Source organism: Phacochoerus africanus, chromosome 9 (assembly GCF_016906955.1).
Source record: "Phacochoerus africanus isolate WHEZ1 chromosome 9, ROS_Pafr_v1, whole genome shotgun sequence".
NCBI lineage: Eukaryota > Metazoa > Chordata > Mammalia > Artiodactyla > Suidae > Phacochoerus > Phacochoerus africanus.
The window spans coordinates 115,904,237-115,926,142 of NC_062552.1; the positions used below are offsets into that span (position 1 = coordinate 115,904,237).

The 21,906-nt window shown below is 35.8% G+C and overlaps 1 protein-coding gene across 1 annotated transcript in view; it reads right to left on the reverse strand.

Moving 5' to 3' along the window:
* The window catches only part of CATSPERB (cation channel sperm associated auxiliary subunit beta), a 91,903-nt gene that overhangs the window by 68,236 nt on the left and 1,761 nt on the right, over window positions 1–21,906 (reverse strand). Inside the window, exons 2-5 of the mRNA XM_047796398.1 lie at window positions 20,370–20,458; window positions 17,820–17,960; window positions 13,059–13,119; window positions 3,174–3,269 (exon numbers count right to left, since the gene is read on the reverse strand). Of these exons, the coding sequence (XP_047652354.1) occupies window positions 3,174–3,269; window positions 13,059–13,119; window positions 17,820–17,960; window positions 20,370–20,458 (387 nt within the window). The remainder of the gene's footprint in view (window positions 1–3,173; window positions 3,270–13,058; window positions 13,120–17,819; window positions 17,961–20,369; window positions 20,459–21,906) is intronic.

Consider the following 21,906-nt stretch of genomic DNA (forward strand, 5'->3'; position numbering starts at 1 on the left):
TAATATTCATTCTGATAGATGTGAAGTGATATCTCATTGTGGTTTTGATTTATATTTCTCTGATGATTGATGATGTTGTGCATCTTTTCATGTACTTTTTGGTTATCTCTATGTCTTTGGAAAATTTTCTATTCAGGTCCTCTGCTCATTTTTTAAAAGTCAAGGTTTTTCTTTTTATGTTGAATTGTACGAGTTCTTTGTATATTTTGTTTTTATTTATTGTTTTATTATTTTTAATAGTTATATCCCCAATACATTTTTTCTACTGTACAGCATGGTGACCCAGTTATACATACATGTACACATTCTATTTTTGCACATCATGCTCCATCATAAGTGACCAGACATAGTTCCCAGTGCTACACAGCAGGATCTCATTGCTAATCCATTCCAAAGGCTATAGTCTGCATCTATTAACCCCAAGCACCCCATCCATCCCACTCCCTCCCCCTCGGCAACCACAAGTCTATTCTCCAAGTCCACAATTTTCTTTTCTGTGGAAAGGTTCATTTGTGCCTTATATTAGATTCCAGATATAAGTGATATCATATCATATCGTATTTGTCTCTCTCTTTCTGACTTACTTCACTCAGTATAAGAGTCTCTAGTTCCATCCTTGTTGCTGCAAATGGCATTATTTTGTTCTTTTTATGGCTGAGTAGTATTCCACTGTGTATATATACCACATCTTCCTAATCTAATCGTCTGTCGATGGACATTTGGGTTGTTTCCATGATTTTATATTTTGGATATTAACCCCTTAGATATATGATTTGCAAATATCTTCTCCCATTCAGTAGAGTGCCTTTTCATTTTGTGGATAGTTTCCTTCACTGTGTGAAAGCCTTTTAGTTTGATGTATTCCCATTTGTTTTTTTGCTTTTGTTTCCTTGGTGTGAAGAAATAGATCTAAAAAAATATTGGTAAGACTGATGTCAAAAAGTGTACTGCCTATGTTTTTCCTAGGAGTTTTTTAGTTTCAGGTCTTACACTTAAGTCTTTAATCCATTTTGAGTTTATTTTTCTGTATATGGTGTGAAAAAATAGCCTAGTTTGATTATTTTGCCTGTAGCTTTCCAGTTTTCTAAACACCAATTACTGTAGAAACTGTCTTTTCCTCCATTAAATATTCTTGCCTCCTTTGTCATAGATTCACTGGCCATAGAAATGTGGGTTCATTTCTGGGCTCCCTATTCTGTTCCATTGATCTATGTATCTGTTTTTGTGCCAGCACCACACAATTTTGATTATTGTAGCTTTCTAGCACAACTTGAAATCAAGGAACATAACACCTGTAGCTTTGTTATTCTTTCTGAAGGTTGTTTTGGCTATTCAGGTTCTTTTGTGTTTCGATAAAAATTTTTAAATTATTTGTTCTAGTTCTGTGAAAAATGTCATTGGTGTTTTGATAAATATTGCCTTGAGCGGTATGGCCATTTTAACAATGTTAATTCTTGTTTTCTTAACAATTCAGCCAATGATTGGAGCATTTAGTCCATTTACATTTAAAGTAAAATTATTGATAGGTACATGCTTGTTGTCATTTTGTTCATTGTTTTCTGGCATTTTGTTTTTTGGTTTTTGTTTTTTGTTCTTTTCTCTTGTTCTTCTCTTCTTTTGCTCTCTTCCCTTGTGATTGATGACTATCTTTAGTATTATGTTTGCAGTCATTTCTCTCTTTTGTTTACCCATTACAAGTTTTTGGTTTGTGGTTACCATAGAACAACCTATGTACGTGATTATTTACATGCTAAATACATCATTATTTTAAGTTGATGATTTCCTAAGTGGGTCTGCACCAGGCTCCTTTCAACTTCCTGCCTCTGTGTAGGGCAGTGTACACACATTAGGAACAGATTCTCTGTTTCCACACACAACCCCCAGTGGCCTTCAAAGCCCAGCATTCTGGGATCTTGTCTTCTCAGTGCAGGACCTCTGGTCTAGGAAGCTGGATGTGGGGCTTGGAACTCTTGCTCCTTAAGAAGGACACCGCTCCAATTGTTTTAATTCTCCCATTTGTGGGTTGCCTACCTGGGGGTGTTCATCTTGGCTATGCTGTGTCTCTACCCTTCTCACTCGTCTCATTGTGGTTCTTTCTTTATGTGCTTAGTTGTGGAAAATCTTTTCTGCTAGTCTTCTGGTCATTCTTATAGATAATTGCTCTGTAAACAGTTGTAATTTTGGAATGTCTGCAGAAGGAGGTGAGTTCAGGGTCTTCCTACTTCACCGTCTTGGCCCTGAATCATCACTACTTTCCCTTCCTTCCTTCCTGTCTATAGGTCTTCCTTCCTTTCCTTCCTTTCTTCCTTCCCTTTCCTCCCTTTGGCTGCTCCTGCAGCATATGAAAGCTCCTGGAAGTTCCTATGCCATAGCTGCGGCGATGCCAGATCCCTAACCCACCAGGCCCAGGATCAAACCCTTGCCTCTGTAGCAACCTGAGCTGCTGCAGTCAGATCCTTGACCCTCTCACCACAGTGAGAACTCCATCATGACTAGGTTTCTTAAAGCTACCCAGATGATTCTTTCCATAAGATAAAATATTTATTTATTTTTACTCTGCATTCTACATGGCACCATATCAAAGTGGGAGCCAAACAATAAAAGTAAAAATGGGAGGTGAGGATAAATACAAAATCCAAGACTAAGGGATTTTTTCCCTATATTATATAGCACTATAGGTGATCCCAAAATTGGGCTATATATAAGATCACTGAAAAAGAAAAGCCTAGTCAGTCCTATTCTTCAGTGCTCATAAGCTTAAAACAATCAATTTTTTATGAAAAAATACAAATGCTCTAAGACTGAGCAAGAAGTTTTGCTTAGTGATCCTCACAAAGTAGACTGTGAGACAGTAAATAGCATCTTCTAAAACAACTTTATAGACGACGCAAAAACTAACTTTACAGAGCCATTGTTTATGATGACCACCCAATATAGTTACAGAAAAAAAACTTTCCACATTTTTATAGTACACTATGCAGATCTCTATAAATAATTACACATGCATATTTAACTCTATGTCTGCCTCATCAGATTGCCAGCCCCTCAAGGGTCAGGATCATCCTTATTTATTTATCTCTAGCACTTAGCACAGAGTCTAGCAAACAGTAGGCTATATGATTTGTTGAAAGACTATTACAAATTCCACTTTACTTTTATCTACTGGCATTTACCTCGAACCCTATCCAATAGCGTTCCTTCAGTATTATAAATATTTAATCCGTGTTGTAAAGTGATCCTGACTAACCATTCTTCTACAGCTGCAATATCTGTTTGAAAACAAAAGGCAAACAATCAGCAATTTTTTTGTCACATTGGCAAAATTGAAGGCTATATGAACATTACCAACAACAGTGATCTTTCATTTCCCAATCATTCTGATTGCATTTCTATGTTTTCCCATGATTTTCCTACAAATACTTGATCATAAAATAAGAAAAAAGAATTATGAAGTGATCTTATCACCACAGCAATGAATCCAGATAATAAGACTGTAGAGTATAATTTTTCTCTGAAAGTAATCATAGCTTGATAAGAAGCAAATTGTGACACTTCAGGTGAAGTGGTATATTATTTGAAAGTAGACCATGATTAGTTAAAATATATAGTATAAACTCTAGGGCCAACACTTAGAGAAATTGAAATAATAATAAGCCAATAGTTGAGATAAAACAGAATCATAAAAAATAATATGAAGACAGAGAAAGAAAAGTAAAACAGAAGAGATGGGACAGCTAGAAAACAACCTAATAGCAGATTTTAATAAAATCATACTAACAACTACATTAAATGTAAGTAGCCTAAAATACTAATTAAAAGCAGATTTCCAGATTAGATACAAAAATCAAGACTGAACAATATGCTAACTCTAAGAAACCTGCTTTAACTATAAAAACATAAATCAGTTAAAAGTTAAAGAATGTGTGGTCCTGGGTATGCCATGGGCGATGAACTCAGCCTGGGAGCTGCTGCAGCAGTTGCACCCAGGAGCTCTAACCAGGATACTCATGAAGAAGATGCCTGACCCAAACACCTTAGCTGCAAAAGCTCTCATGTCCACCCAGGCCTAGGGTGGATCTGTGCACCACCTTCGGTGGCTGCTGAAGCAGCTTGGTCATGATGCAGATCAAGTGCTATTCATGCTTCTTGTTGTTACCGCTCTCTATCAAGCAGTTCTTGGATTTGGGGAAAGATAATGGTATGAGGAAACGTGATATACTTGTCTACAAAAGGAGCTTCCTGCACAACTGGAGAACACAATGAGAGCAGTCAATCTTCTGATGGATAACTTAAGTGGACTTTAGCATGACTGGTTCAAAGGTGGTATATGCATATCTTTCTTGAACTTTTATTTTTGATTTTTTTTTTTTATGGCCGCCCCTGTGGCACATGGAAGTTCCTAGGCTAAGGGTCAAAGTGGAGCTACAAATGTGGGCCTACACCACAGCAACACTAGATCCAAGCCTCACCTGTGACCCACGGTGTAGCTTGTGGAAACACCAGATTCTCAACCCACTGAGTGAGGCCACGGGTGATATGGACACTATGTCAGGTTCTTAACCCACTGAGCCAAAACAGGAACTCTGTTCTCTTGAACTTTAAAAATACGAAAAAAAGAGCCCTGAGAATCCACAGGTCTTGGAAAATTTTCTACAAGTCTCGACAAAAATCAGAAAAGAAACAATGATGCGGTTCCCATATGGTTACATGAAGTGATTGAATATCAGGGAAAGTATGACTCCATTAGCAGTCATATCGAATATTTTCTGGATTGGTTTTATACCAACTCTAACTCTTCACACATGCATACATATTTTTTTTTCTTTTTATGGCTGCACCTATAGCATATGGAAGTTCCTCGGCCAGGGATTGAATCAGAACTGTGGCTGTGTTCTTTGCCACAGCCATGGCAACATCAGATCTGAACCACATCTGTGACCTACCCCACAACCTGGCGGCAATACCAGATCCTTAACCCACTGAGCAAGGCCAGGGATCGAACCTGCACCCTCACAGAGACAATGCTGGGTCCTTAACCCGCTGGGCCATAATGAGGACTCCCTCACATGCATATTAACAAGCACACACTTCTGTTTCATGATGATATTACTCCTGCTTATCCTAAACCCACAGGAAATACTAGCCCCATTTGTAATGTCATTCACTTAGTGAAAGATGTATATGAAACAGCCAAAGACGGTGTGAATAGCATTAACTGGTAGTTCCGGAGCTGGAAGTTGAAGAGTTTCAAGGCCAAACTGATTCAGGTAGTATCTATGCCTTCACATCTAGTTCACATGCTATTGAAGAACTCAGTGAGAACAACAATAGAACTGCATGAAGAGTTACAGAAAGGAGGGCTATCTGGGTGTTAAACCCCTCTTTACTTTGGGTTAAGAAGATGTATCCATTAGATTAGTGACCAAGGTGATGGTGTCCCATTCTGAAAAATAGCCCCATAGTTATTCCAGTGCTTGAATGTCTGTTTTCTCTATATCAGCTGGACATTTTTCATGAAGTCCTTCCTAAAGCTATTCCAGTTCTTCCATTGAACTAGTAACTTGAGTCATTTTTCATTGTACCTTGTTACAATGTGGTTAGTGCCTGACATAAAAGGCACAGCCTCCCTACGGGTCTTGCAGCTTCATACCCTCCACTTCCTTATTATAGAATCGAGTATCTATAGTCTCTACAGATTCTGAATTTCTTCAGCAAATACCTACTCTTGCTCTTTGTTACCAAGTATCATGCTTGTTCCAGACCATCACATAGGGCCCAAGGTATCTGGAAGTTAAAGACATTAGTTGAGTCGGTCCTTTTTTGTTGTTTTTTTGTCTTTTTAGGGCTGCCACTGCATCATATGGAGGTTCCCAGCCCAGGGGCTGAATCAAAGCTGTAGCCGCTGGCCTACACCACAGCCACAGCAATGCCAGATCCGAGCCACATCTGCGACCTACACCACAGCTCACAGTAACGCCAGATCCTCAACCCACTGAGTGAGGCCAGGGATTGAACCTGCACCCTCATGGATACTAATCAGATTCATTTCTGCTGAGCCACCATGGGAACTCCATTTGAGTCTGTCTTGATCATTCAGTAGGCTGAGGTCCTTCCTCCTTTATATGCACCTCTCCTGCACTCTCTAGCTTCGATTTATGCCTTCCTCCATCTCATTATAGTCTCACTGTGAGGCAGCTGTACTTCTGTATTAGACCTTACTTGTTACTCCACTGATTTTATTTTAAAATTCTTTTATATACTTCTATTCTGTTGATTACTGTATTCTTAAAGTTGTCCTGGGGAAATAAAAGGGGGAAAAGATGAAAAAAATATGTCATGCAAATACTAATCAAAAGAAAGCTGTGCTGGCTATTTCAATACCTGACAAAAGAGATATCAGATCAAGATAATATCAGGAATAAAGAGGGGCAGTACATATGATAAAGGATCAATGTACTAAAAAGTTACCCTAAATGTGTACATGCCTAACAGGGCTTCGACATACATGAATCAAAAGCTGACAAAGCTGAAAAGATAAATAAGCCAATCCACAAGGATAGTTGAATATTTTGACACTCCTCTCTAAGTAGTTGACAAAATCAGTGAGGATATAGAAAATCTGGATAACACTATCAACCAACTGACCAATCAACATTTATAGAACACTCCTGCTAAAAACAACAGCAAAGTAAATATTTTTTTCAAGTGCACATGAAAGATTCACCAAAAAGGCCATAAAAACCTTTATTATACAAACTATCATACAAAATATGTTCTCAGAACAGAATGGAATTAATCTAGAAAAATCAACAATAGAAAGATATCTGGAAAATTCCCAGATATATGGACATTTTACAACACACTTCTAAATAATGACAAGTCATTGGGAATTAGGAAATATTTTGAACTGCAAGAAAATGAAAACATACCAAAATTTATGAGATACAGATAGAGCAGCGCTAAACAGAAATGTGGAGGAGTAAAATATTTACATTAAAAAAAAGAAAGATCTCCAATCAATTATCTAGGGCAGGGACTGAAAGATAGTAACGGTCTTATAAAGTGTCAAATAATAAATATTTGGGGCTTTGTGGGCCATATGGTCTCTGTCTTAACACTTCAACTGCTATGATAGCATGAAAGCAGCTATAGAAAACATAAACACATGAGCATGGCTGTGTTCCAAAAAAAACTTATTTACAAAAACAGGCAGTAGACCAGATTTGGCCTGCAAACTGTAGTTTGCCAACCTCTGATCTAAAGGTTCCCAACTTAAGAAACTAGGGGAAAAAAAAAAAAAAAAAGGAGCAAAGAAACCCAAAGCAAGTAGGATGAAAGAGTGAAATCAATGAAACAAAGAACAGAAAAACAATACTCGTAATCAGTGCAATCAAAAGATGCTTCTTTGAAAGGATCAATAAAATTGATGAACTGCTGCCAGAATACTCACGAAAGAAATAAAGATGCAAATAACTCATGCTAGAGATGAATAGGCCACCTAACTACAGACCCTTTATGGTTAATAAAAGACTGTCACGAAAATTCTCCTGTCATGAATTCAACAATTTAGATGAAATGGACAAGTTCCTTGAAAGACACAAACTGCCAAAAATGCACTTCAAAAAAAAAAAAAAAAAACCTTGCATATATATTCCCATATCTATTAAGAAAATTAAATTTGTAGTTTAAATGCTTCTCCCAAAGAAAACTCCATGCCCAGAAATCTTCAGGTGAATCTTGCCAAACATTCAGCGAAAAAACGATCCCAATTCTAGAAAAATCCTTCCCATAATATAGGAGGGAACTCTGTCCAACTCTTATTATTTCCCTTTTTTAGAAGTGAGCTTTATTTTCAGTGCAATTTAGAGCTAAAAGCCTGCATACTTACTTTGTCCTCTGATCAGGTTTATCTACCAATCAGGATTTCAAAAACCACAACATGCAATCAAACGCCTGTGGGATTCTGGGCAGTGCCCACCTGCGTTTCATTTTGGCAATTAAACCAGGACTGCTTTCAAAGAAGCTGCTGTGCAAAACGCTGTATTTCCTAGAATAAGGTTCATTGTTTTTCTGCCTTAAATTCACCCACTTGAAAAGCAGACTCAGAAAACCAAGCTTTCAGAACTCAGTCCCAATATCACTACATAAATGTCTTTCATTCTAGCAACTGTACAATTAATGGCCACGAAAATTCCTTTATTTAACAGAGGGCTTCAAGACAAGGCAAAATTTCTCATAACACCCTTGTCTGCTCTTGCCACTGTCTTCTGTTGGAATCAGTAATACTTCAGCCTTAAAGTCCTGGGGACCGCCTCAGCTGCCAAGCAGAGCAGGATTCCACTGGGGGGGAATGTGGACAGGGGGCCCCTTGCTGGTCCCAGTACCGCTGTCAAGCCCAGAAAGAATGAACTTGCTCCTTACTCATAAACACCGTCCAATGAGGAGGTTACCATAAAAAGTAGAAGACCAACTTTCTGCCCAGATGCCTGGATTAAAACAATTTCTTATTTTTTTAATTTTTAAAAAATTTTTAAAAAATCTGTATGATTCAACCCAAAAGATGATTATGAAAAAGAAAATCAAGATATAGAAACAAGTTTCTATTGAAAGCTTGATAGAAGATGGATTCCAATGCGATAAAAAAATATCCTCGGTATGCTCTTTGTCTATGGAGAATACAAGGTTATCAGCCTCTTATAAAAGCCCTCCTGAAACTCCCAGTAGACAGCATTTCAAGGCAGAGAGCAAAGTGAAAATGCCTCTGAAAGGAAAACAGTGATGCGTCTGGGAAACCACGTGCATCTTAGCCAACATTTTCCCACCTACCACGAGCTTGGGTATTCTGGTAAGGTCACCGACTTTCCAGTCAAAAACACTCCTGAAGTCCTTGGGAACGAAGGGACGGAGACCCGGCATCTGGGCAGGTGTGTTCCTGGTTCCATATCTGGGACTCAAGAGCCAACAGCAGGATTCTGTCGGACTCATGAAAAGTTCCCCAGGGTAATGAGATTCCGACGTTTCTAAGGCTCAGTAAGAGCATAAGGCTGGTATCACCTGTGCTGGGTTCCCTCTGCTCCTTCCCAAAGCCCTGAGTGCCCTTTCTTTTCAGCTTCAAGTTGAGCACTGCCCCCAGCGGTCATCAGCAGCATCCGGAACAGCTGAGCAACTCAATTTATAAATACAGCATTACCAGACACCAAAAAGAGATAAAGACATTACAAGAAAATAAAACTCCAGGCTGATAACCCCAAGAACGCACTGGCCAAAAGAGTCCAGCAATACCTAAAAAAGAGAATACATCATAATGAAGAGCTGTTAATCCTAGGATTGCAAGGCTGCTTCAGAATTCAAAAATGAATCAGTGGAATTCTCTGTATCAAGGGACAAGGAAGAAAATCCTTATAATCATCTCAACAGAGGCAGAAAGAGCATTTAACAAAATTCAAAACCAATTCATGAACTCAGCAAATTAGGAAGAAAAAAGAATTTCCTTAACCTGATAAAGGTCATCTCCAAAATACCTACAGATAACATCATACCTAATGATGAAAGGCTGAATATTTTCTCCCTAAAGTTGGAAAGAAGGCGGAGATGTCCTTTCTTACTATTCCTACTCAACATTGTACTGGCAGTCCTACCAGTACTATAAGGCCAAAATAAATATTTAAATAAATAAATACATATTAAAATAGAAGAAATAAAATTATCTCTATTTCTAGATGGATGATTATCCATATAGAAAAATCTCAAAAGATTACTAGAACCAATAAGTGAATTTAACAAGGTTGCAAGATATAAGGTCAATCTACAAAAATCATATTATCAATGAACAATTATAAATTAAAATATTAAAAAATAAATTCTTTTTTTTTTCTTTTTAGGGCCGCACCTGTAGCATATGGAAGTTCCCAGGCTAGGGGTGGAATCAGAGCAAGTTGCCGGCCTACGCCACAGCCACAGCAATGTGGGATCTGAGCCGTATCTTCGACCTACACCACAGCTCACAGCAATGCTGGATCCCTGACCCACTGAGTAAGGCCAGGGATCGAACCCACATCCTCGTGGATAATAGTCAGATTTGTTTCTGCTGTGCCACAATGGGAACTCAAAAAAACAACTATTTAAAATAACACCAAACTCATGAAATACTTAGAAATAAATTTTTAAAAGTAAATGAAAGATCTCTATGCTGAAAACCACAAAAGCCTAATGAAATAAATCAAAGGAGCTGTCAATAAATGGAGAGGTATACTATGTCCATGACTGGAAGACTCAATATTGTTAGGATGTCAACTTTCCCTAAACTAACCTATATATTCAATGCAATCCTAAAACAAACAAAAAAATTACAGCAGAATTTTTTTTCAGAACTAAACAAGTTGATCTTAAAATTTACATGCAGCATCAAAAGAACTAAAAGAATGAGAAAAAGGTCAAAGTTGAAGAGTTAGTATTATTAGTTATAAGCTTATTATTTATAAAGCTAAAGTAATCGAGACAGTGTGGTATTGGTTAAGAATACAGAACCTGAAATGCAAATTAATGGAGGCAAAATAGCTTTTACAACAATGGTGCTGTAATAATTGGATATTCATATTCCACCTAAATTAACCTCAATCTATATAACATAAAAATTCACTCAAATTCACTCATAGACATAAAACCTAGAACCATGCACTTCTAGAATTAAATATAGGAGAACTTTTACGAACTTGAGTTAGGCAAAAGTTTCATAGGTATGATGCCAAAAATATACTCCATAAAATAAAAAACTGACAAATTAGACTTCATCAAAATGGAAAACTCTGATCTACAAAGGACATTCTTAAGAGATGAAAAATACAAGCCATAGACTGGGAGAAAATATTTATAAAGCATATATCTGAGAAAGGAGTGGTATCCAGATAACATAATAAACTTGCAAAAGATTTGAATAATTGACCAAATGGCAAATAAGCACACACACACAAAAAGATCTTCAATGCCATTAGCTATTAGGGAAATACAAATTCAAACCATACTTAAATGCCATTATACACCTATTGGAATAGCTAAAATTAAAATCATATATATTAATAATATAAATATACTTTATATTAATATACATATTATATAAATATTCACATTTGTACATGTGCGCCTATATTCAAACACATACACACCCTTAAATATACTAAGGGCTGACGTGGATCCAGATAACCTAGTGGAGATAAGACCCAATGACACAGCTACTTTGGAAAATAGTTTAATTTCTTATAAACTTAACTCTTACCATGTAACACAGTAATCCTATTAGCCAAATGCAACAAAGATTTGTGTTCACAGAAGGATATGTATGAAAATTCCTTTAGTGGCTTTATTCATAATTGCCCAAAAGTGAAAAAACCCAAATGCCCTGCAACAAAGTTAACTGTGTATATCTATACAGTGGAATACTACCCCGTAAGAACATGTAAGAAACTACACCATAGATGTATCTCAAATAAATTATGCCAAGTGAAAGTAGTATACAGCTGCTCAAAAGGCTACATATTTGATAATTCCATTTATATTCCATTGATTCTTCAATAGACAAAATGACAGGAAGAGTAACTGATCTGTGGTTGCTGGGGCCCAGGAGATGGAGAGTTGACTAAAGCTGGAGTAATTTTGTTAGATAATGGAACTGTTCTAAATCACGATTAGTGATTATGCAATTGTATACATCTGCGAAAACTTAAAGAGCTAGGCAGTAAAAAGGGTATATTTTACTCAATGTAAATTATACCTTATTTTAAAGTGAAAAAAAAAAAAAGAACACATGATGAAGCAGAAATCAAGGAGGGACTCTTTTTTACCCACAACAGCTCTACAACTTCAAACTGCCTTCACCACTTTTTAGCGATCACCAAATCTCCATATGGCTCCACAGGCCTCAGTTAAATCATTCAAAAATGGAGATAGTAATAGTACCTAATACATAGTAAGTAACAAAAGAATTAAGACGGGTAACGTGTTTAGAGTTGTGCTGAAAATATAAGAATTTGATACATGCCACCTGTAAATTCTATCACTGTGATGATTATTTTGTGGCTTTTTCTGTTGATGTTATCTAAACTACTCTTCCCAAGACTTTACAGACATAGTGTTCAAATTCATGGCATGGCACCAAATAATACATTAATAGGGAGGAAAAGGTGAATGAGCTAACATGATCTCCTTTCCCCAAACAAGCGCTTCCTTGATTTCTAGTATATTACTAATATTAGACCATCTTCTTTTATCCCATTATGAATTCAAATGTGGAAACCAGTGTGCAAAAAAGGAAAAATCAATATGGATTTACAGAAAATATAGATAAGAGAAAACAGGGTGAAAGTATTCCCTGGGTTCTTGATGGTTCTCCATTTATTACTTCTAGTTCCTTCCTATAACCTGGCTGCATTTTTGTCTTTGGTTTCCATAACAAAAATACATTTAGTCTTTTTCCTTAAGTGAAGTTGAAATGGTTTTTGTTTCTTGTACCTATCTCAATAAACTAACATAACATTTATAATTTTTAAACTATGGGAATGTATCTCGTGCCTGAAGTTCTACTAGCTTAGTCTAATAGCTCAATACTCACAACTTCTAGAATCTGACTTTCTTCCTTTTTCCTTCTGGGCATTTATTTATAGTAGCATACAAACTAGATTGATGCAATTGCACTTAATAGTAGACTTGATGGTAAAATAATATATTACATATTACATTTTAAAATTAATGATTTTATTTCATTAAAATTAATTGGTACCTGAATTTCTCAATATTATAATTTTCAAGTTCTAGAAAATGAATTTAAATAAATGCTATGTATGTCAGAACCATCTATCTATAATTGCCAGATAAAAATACAGGAAGCCCAACTAAATCTGAATTTCAGATGAATCACTACATAGTTTTTAGTAAGTACATATGTCCCCCAAACCACAGGAGACATTAACATGGGAAAACAAATCATTTTTAAAATAATAAATGGTTTTTATTTGATAAATTTGGCAATATAGACCCATGAGTAAAAGAATTCAGATCACTCTTACCTGTATTTTTGGTAATGTTTTCTCTGGGAATATCAATCAACCAGTAAACCCGATCACTGAACTTGAATAAAGAAGACATCAGAAAACAGTGTTTTACAATGTTAATAGCAACACTTGTTTTGGCATAGTCTGCCTTATATTTTAAAAACAAAAATACTCAATGCATATATCATTTATCCAGCAATTTCACTCTTAGGAATTTACACTACATTATCCTCACATTGTGTGAAATGAAATGTGTTCAAAGACATTTTTCCTCATGATTTGTGATGATAGAAGATTGGAAATAACCAGTCACCAGTTATGTATAAGAATATAGCCACAAAATGGAATATTACATAGCCAAGTTCAGATACCACAAAGCTGAAGCTTTACTGGCTTAATGTGTCAGAGGACAGAGCCTGGTGTGAACAGAAAATTTAAGAATTTAAGAGGAAAATCTCAGGAGCAAGGGAAGAGCAGAAATGATGATCTAAGAATTAAATGTAAACTCCTCCCAAATCCCTGAGCAACACACATGCAGGGGAGAACTTCAGAAGACCGTGTTTAAAAAAACAGCAGTGGAAGCTAAAAGAACAAAGCAGAGGTATCAGCTACTGAAGCCATAGGTTAAGACCATTTGCAATTTATACCAAGGCAATGATTTGCCTTTTAGACCACTGGCAAAAACAACAGGAAATTCTCGTAAAAACATAGTGGAATCCAGAGTTGTTATAGCTTATTATCCTCAATGTCCAGTTTCAACCAAAAATGACAAGACAGGAAAAGAAACAGAAACATGTAAGTGATATTCAGGGAAAAAAGATAAACCATAAACTAACTCAGAATCAGTTCAGACACAGAAAAAGAATCTATTACAAATATGTAAGTGGATTTAAAGAAAATATGTTAATGAGGGAATGGATAGGAAATACAGTATTAAAATGAACAATATAACAATAAAATCAAATGGAAACAATGAGTTTGAAAAATATAACTGAAATAAAATATTTACTAGATGGGTGCAATAGATTGGGGAATGGCAAAAGAAAGAATATGTGAAATTAGATATATAACAATTGATATTATCCAATCTGGAAAAGGGGGAAATGATTAAAGAAAAATAAATATAGCTATAAAGATCTGTGAGTAAATATCATGTTTCAAAATGTGCATAACTAGGGTACCAGGCAGGAAAAGAGACAGAGAAAGGAGCAGAGAAGTTTTTTTGGAGAAATAGTGGCTGAGGACTTCCAAATTTGGTAAACTTATAATTTAAGTAGCTCAGAGAACCTCAATCAGGGTAAACACAAAGAGAACATCTTAAAAACACCCAGAGAAACATGAGATATCTGCCCGGAGTTAAGTGAAACATGACACATTACATATACGTTACATTACAAACTAACGGCTGACTTACTCAGAAACAATGGTTTCCAGTGACATATTCAAAATTGTAATGACATATTCAAAATGCTGAAAGTAAAGTCGCTCAGAAACTCTATATCTGACAAAACAATCATTAAAAAATTAAGGTGACCACTAAAAAACTACTAGAATTTATAAATGAATTCAGCAAAGTTTCAGTATATAAGATCAATATACAAAAGTTAATTGTGGAGTTCCTGCAGTAGCACAGCAGGTTAAGGATCTAGTGTTATCTATGCAGTAGTGTGGGTTCAATCCCCAGCCTGGCACAGTGGATCAAGGATCCAGTGTTGCCACAGCTGTGATGTAGGCTACAACTGCGGTTTAGATTTGACCCCTGGCCTGGGAACTTTCATATCCCATAGTGCAGCCAAAAAAAGAAAAAGAAATTAACTCTACTTTTGCAAAGATATCTCTATAAATGTAAGAAAGCAGTTCTCTTTACAACAGCATCAAAAAGAATAAAATATTAGAAATCAACAAAAGAGGTACAAAACTTGTCCTCTAAAATATATGACTGTTGAAAAAAATTAAAGAAAATCCAAAGAAATGGAAAGACACCTCACATTCAAGGACCAGAAGATTGCTAACATGGCAATAGTCCCCAAATTGATTTACAGATCCAATACAATCCCTGTCAGAATCATAGCTGGTTTCTTTGTAAAAATTGAAAAGCTTATCCTAAAATTCATATGGAAACCAGTGAAATGTATAAGGAGACTAGCAGAAATAATCTTGAAAAAAGAAGAAGTTGGAGGGCTCATGCTTCTCAACTTCAAAACTTACTACAAAGCAGCAGTATCAAAACAACATGGTACTGGGAGTTCCCATGTGGCACAGCAAGTTAAGGATCTGGTATGGTTACTGCAGCAGCTGATGGTGCTGCTGTGGCATGGGTTTGATCCCTGGCCTGGGAACTTCCACATGTTATGGGCACATCCAAACAAACAACAAAAAACCAAAACCAAAAACAAAACAACAACAACAAAAACCATGGTACTGGCTTAAGGGCAAGTATATAAATCAATGCAATAGATTTGAGAAGCCAGAAGTAAACCCTCACATTTAGAGTTGATTGATTTTCAACAAAAGTGCCAAAACCATTCATTAGGGGAAGTACTTTCGACAAATGGCGCTAGGATATCCATATGCAAAATAATATCCATATGACCCCCTGGCCCCACCACACACAAAAAATGAACTCAAAACACCTAAATGCACAATTCAAAGCAATGAACATCTTAGAGGAAAATGTAGGGGTAGATCTCCATTATTTTGGATTATGCAATGGTTTCCTACATGTGGCATCAGAAGAATAAGTGACAAAAGAAAAGATTAGATACATTAGATGTCAAAAATTTTTTTGCGTCAAAAGACACTATCATAAAAGTGAAAAATCAACCCATAAAATGGAAGAAAATATGTACAATCATATGTCTGATAAGGGGCTTGAATTGAAAATATATAAAGAATTTTTACCAGTCAAAAATAAAAAGACAATCCAATTTAAAATGGTCAAAGAATTTATATAGATAGCTCCACAAAGAAGATATTCAAGTGGCCAATAAATACATGAAAAGATACTCGACATCATTAATCATCAAGGCAAATACAAATCAAAACATAACGAGATGGCACTTCACATCCACTGGGATGGCTATAACAAAGCAAAACAAAACAAAACCAGATAATAACAAGCCTTGGTGAAAATATGGACATCTGACCGTAATAGACTGATGGTGGGAATGTAAGAGGACAACGACTTTGGAAAATGGTCTGGCAGTTCCTCAAAAACTTAGACGCAGAGTTACCTTATGACCTAGAAATTTGGGTATATTCGTATATATACTATAAATGGTATATACACAAATTGTATACATAACATTTCCTAGGTATATACACAAGAGAAATACAAAAAAGTATTTCCACACACAAGCTTGTACACAAAAGTTCATGGTAGCATTACTCACAATAGCCAAAAAGAGGAAACAACCCAAATGTCCATCAACTGACGAATGGATAAACGATGGTATCAATACGATGGAATATTATTTGGTAATAAAAAGAAATGAAGTACTGATACATACCTAGATGAACCTTAAAAACATCATGCTAACTGAAAGAAGCCAGTCACAAAAGACTATATAGTATATGATTTCATTTACATGAAATGTTCAGAATAAGCAAATCTATAGACACATAAAGTCGATTAGTGGTTGCTTAGGACTAGGAGGTGAAGGGTGGAACAGGGAGTGACTGCCGATGGTATGGACTCTCGTTTGTGGGTGACGAAAGGGTTCTAATATTAGATAGTAGGGATGGTTGCACCTCTATGGATATAAGAAAAATAATTTAATTGTGTGCTTTACTTTAAACAGGGAAATTGTATGGTATTTAAATTACATCTTAGTGAAGCTGTTACGCCCCCCCAAAAAAAGGTGAAATAAAGACATTTTCAAGGAGAAAAACCTCCCAGAGAATTAAGTGCCAGCAGACCTGCACTGTAAAAAATGTTAAAATAATATGGAAGGGATATGACACAAAGTGGCAATTTACACCTACAGAAAAAAATGGAAAGCAGTGGAAATAGTAACTATGTGAATAAACGGTAAATGCTACATATGTCTTTTCTTTTCCTCTTAATTTTTTAACCAATATGACTGTTTAATATAAAAAGTATAACAATGTACTGTTGGGTTTAAACCATATATAGATGTAATACTATCAGACTAAACATTAAAAAAAAATGTGCTATGGAAAAAATTTAAAAATTATTTTTAAAAAATTAAAATTAAATTTAAAGAAAACAATGGAATACTACTCAGCTATAAAAAAGAACAAAATAATGCCATTTGCAGCAACATGGATGGAACCAGAGACTATCATACCATGTGAAGTCAGTCAGAAAGAGAAAGACAAATATCATATGATTTCACTTATATCTGGAATCTAGTACAGGGCACAAATGAACCTTTCCACAGAAAAGAAAATCATGGACATGGAGAACAGACTTATGGTTGCCAAGGGGGGTAGAGTAGGAGGGACTGGGAATTGGGGTTAATAAATGCAAACTATAGCCTTTGGAATGGATAAGCAATGGGATCCTGCCATGTAGCACTGGGAACAATGTCTGGTCACTTGTGATGGAGCATGATAATGTGAGAAAAAAGAATGTATATGTGTATGTGTGACTGGGTCCCCTTGCTGTACAGCAGAAAATTAACAGAACACTGTAAGTCAGCTATAATGGAAAAAATAAAAAATTATAAAAAAATAAATTAAAAAAAAACACGCGCTAAAAGGAAGAGTATTCTTGTTAATAACATTTCACAGAATAAAGTAAAATGCAATTACCAAAGTTAAATTAAAGTGGAAGATGCCTGTATATGTACTATTTATGATTCCCAAGCTGGGAGCAAGTCCTCCTGATGTGAACACGCTTAGAAATTCCCTTGAAGTAAGCTCACTTTCAGACTGGAAAAAACACTGGATTTTCTTTAGAAACAAGAAGAAAAAAAAGTCATGACAATTTGACGGAGAGAAGCATATTTTACAATAATTTCAAAGTAAGGAAAAAAGTGGAGAGAAATATATGAAAAGTAGGTAATGCTATAGATTACTGTCTTTAGTAATTTCAGCCTTTAATCTGGAAAAAATTACTTTGAAAGTCACTTTCAGAACTCAGTAACCTATTATGTTAGTGTCATCATAGATTTCAATCCATTCTGTAATAACATTTTCTGTCATAGAAGTAGTCATAAATTACATTTAATAAACAGAATCAAAGCTACATCCATGTAGAAATTCCTATATTTTAGTAAAATCATTATATTGTATCTAAATTAAAAAGAAGCAAATGTATAAAGCAAAACTCATTTTATTTCATTTTTAGTGACTATTTCCCAGTTTTAAGAAGGTATATGAAAATGTAACAATCACAAATGGTGGGTTTCCCTGAAAACCCATAGAAATAATAAAAGCTTTATTTCATTTAGTTCTCACAGTTGTTAAGATCACTTTGGGCAAGTTACTTATATGAATTTCAGTTTTCCCATCTATAAAACATTCATTCCAAAGGTATTTACTGAGCCTTTTCCATGACTCAGGCAGTGTAATAGATACTGGGAAAACAGAAGTGCATAAAGTAGGCAAAGACCCTGACCTAATAGAACTTATATTCTTAAGGGGATTGGTGGAGAATAAACTCAAACCCTTTTCGTCATATCCCTCCTCTATAATTTATTGCTCTATGTTAAGATGGTATGTAACCTCCAAATTCTAACCACCTTTTTTTTTTGTCTTTTTGCTATTTCTTGGGCCGCTCCTGCGGCATATGGAGGTTCCCAGGCTAGGGGTCTAATCGGAGCTGTGGCCGCCAGCCTACGCCAGAGCCACAGCAACGCAGGATCTGAGCCGCGTCTGCAACCTACACCACAGCTCACGGCAACGCCGGATCATTAACCCACTGAGCAAGGGCAGGGACTGAACCCGAAACCTCATGGTTCCTAGTCGGATTCGTTAACCACTGCGCCACGACGGGAACTCCTAGCCACCCTTTTGAGTTGCTCAGTGCTGAGTTCTCCCATGGGCATGTGCATCACATGTGTAAATAAACTGTTTTTATCTCCTGTTTAATCTCTCTTCTGCCAGTTTATTTTACAGGCTCCAGCCACTGAACCTAAGAGGGCAGGTTCAGGATTCCCCGACAGAACTTATTTTATAGAAGACTAAATGTCATAATGAATACAAAACACTTTGAAAAATGCCTGACACACATAAACACTCTACAAATGTTAGCTGTTATTTCTACTAATACCTCTTCTAGAACGACCACATCACAACTATCCAAAAAGTAGGTTATAATTCCCTTTCAAAGGGACAAAAATGGGGATCAGAGAGGTTGGGTAAACTGCCCTATGGCACACAGACCATATATGGCAGAACCAAATTTTGATCCTGGCTCTGCAGGTCTCTTCCTCTAGAGCCCATTCTTTTCCCATAATATTTAATTAAAAATAGGAAAGACATATTTGACTCAAAGGGCATGCACTTCACAACAGCTGTAAATAAAAAACTAAATATATGTCTGGCACATCAAGAAGAAACTAGAAACTAAGTCAAAGCAGACTTTAGGATAAATGCATTTGTCCTCATGGGGTGTTTGTTTTTGTCATATTTATCATAGATTTTAGACAATCTGTACAAGTTTTAACTTACGTTATTGTTAGCATTTGCTGCATGTCTATCTCAAGTGGTACATTTTACTTTGTTGTGTGTTTAAAAAAAAAACTGCCATTATTTGAATTAAAGGAATTAAATCACTCCTTATCCCAAATGACAACATCAGTGCGGTACTTGTTATAAAAAAGAAAGATTCTTTCTCAAAGTCATGTGAGGTAACATTATTTTTCTAATAGGCTACATCTGTCAAACTTTAAATGGACAAATCAATGCATTAACAATGAAGATCAGAAGTTCTTTCGTGGTGCAGTGGGTTAAGGATCCAGCATTGTTACTGCTATGGCTCAGGTTGCTGCTGTGGTGCAGCTTCAGTCCCTGGCTCATGAACATTCACTGGCTAAAAAACAAAAACAAACAAAACTATGAAGATCATTATAGCCAATCTTTTAAAAGAGGGAAGGAGGCATCTTTGGGGGAAAAAAAACAAAAACAAAAACAAAAACAGCAAACCACCAAGGCTGTTCAATGGCTAAATGAAATATTTTACCTGATCCAAGTGGAAACAAATAGAACGGATAGAAAGGATTATTATTTATATCTAATTTCACCTCCCCAAGTTTGAAAATAGTAGGAAGTATTTGAAAAGAGTACGGTGCTACTGGTTTCACATGTGGACCTAAAAGGAATATGAGAGGGTGTAACAATGCTATTAATGGACCTTACCAAATCATCAGAGAAAAGATACAACTTGATTATTTCATTCTTTTGGGGGAAACCTTGGCTAGCACAAGCAAAGCGATTCTCCATATCACCTAAACAAGGCAAAAAATACATACACATTTTAGGTCTGACGAAGAATTTCCATTAAAAGAACCATATTTTTTAAACTGAGGAAATCTTTTTAAAAGAATAAGAATTATGATTTGTATGTTTTAAATTCGCATTACTCTAGATAAAATTAAAAATTTACACTTTTTTTTTTCATTTTAAAGATACCCTGTCAGGACATTTAAAAGGGAGGTTAGATTGAACACTGAAATAAAATATAAGACATGCTAAGTTATGATACACATTTTCAGAGGAGGCTAAAAACCAGTTCTTAACTCTTAAACTCCTCAACCTTGGTGAACATATAGAAAGAGACAGACATTGGAGACTGGAGAATTAATTGTTCTGATACAGAGTTACTGTTATGAAGGTGACTCCTCTACCAAAAAGAAGGGGTAGTTGGGAAGATCTCACCTCGTTATCTTGATCTAAAGAGAGTGTTGTGTAGAAAGCATAGTGTTGGATCACGTGATTTTATCCATTTTCCAATCTCCTTTTGACTGCCGAATTTAATTCATTACATTTAAAGTAATTACTGATAAGGAGAAACTGACTTCTGTTATTTTGCCCATTTCTGCATTACTGTCTTCTTTCGCATCCAGTTGAATTTTTGTAGTGAAATATGTAAATTCTTTTCATGTATATTCTTAAGCTATCCTTCCTGCATAGCTATTTTCTCAATAATCTCATTACGCACCTTATCGAGAACATGCCTACTCCTCCCCTCCCCAACTCATCCCCATCTTTGCTGTCTAACCACTCCCAATATCTACTCAAATTCCTCACCCCCCACCAGCCACTCATGTGGCCATGCAAATATCATATGGTATCATTGATATGTGGTATAATAAAAAATAATACAAAAGAACTTATTTATAAAACAGAAACAGACTCAAAGATTTCAAAAACAAACTTATGGTTACCAGAGGGGAAAAGGTAGGAGGAGGAATGGATTGGGAGGTTGGGATTGGCATATACACACTATATACAAAACCAATTTATAACAAGGACCTACTATGTAGCTTGGGGAAGTCTATTCAATACTCTGTGATAGCCTATTTGGGGAAAGAATCTGAAAAAGAATGGATGTATACATATATGTATATGTATGGCTGATTTACTTTACTGTACACCTAAAACTAACATAACACCGTAAGTCACCTATAATCTAATAAAATTTATAAGTGAAAAAACAATATGAAAGAACTTATAAAACAGAAACAAACCCACAGATTTTGAAATCAAACGTACTGTTACCAAAGGGGAAACCATGGGGGGAGGGATAAACTAGGGGGATGGGTATCATATATATGCTACTATATATATAAAATAGATAACTAAATAATGACCTACTGTGTGCATGTATGTGTGTGTATATATATATGGATATATATCTGAGATTCGCTTTACTGTATACCTGAAACAAATACAA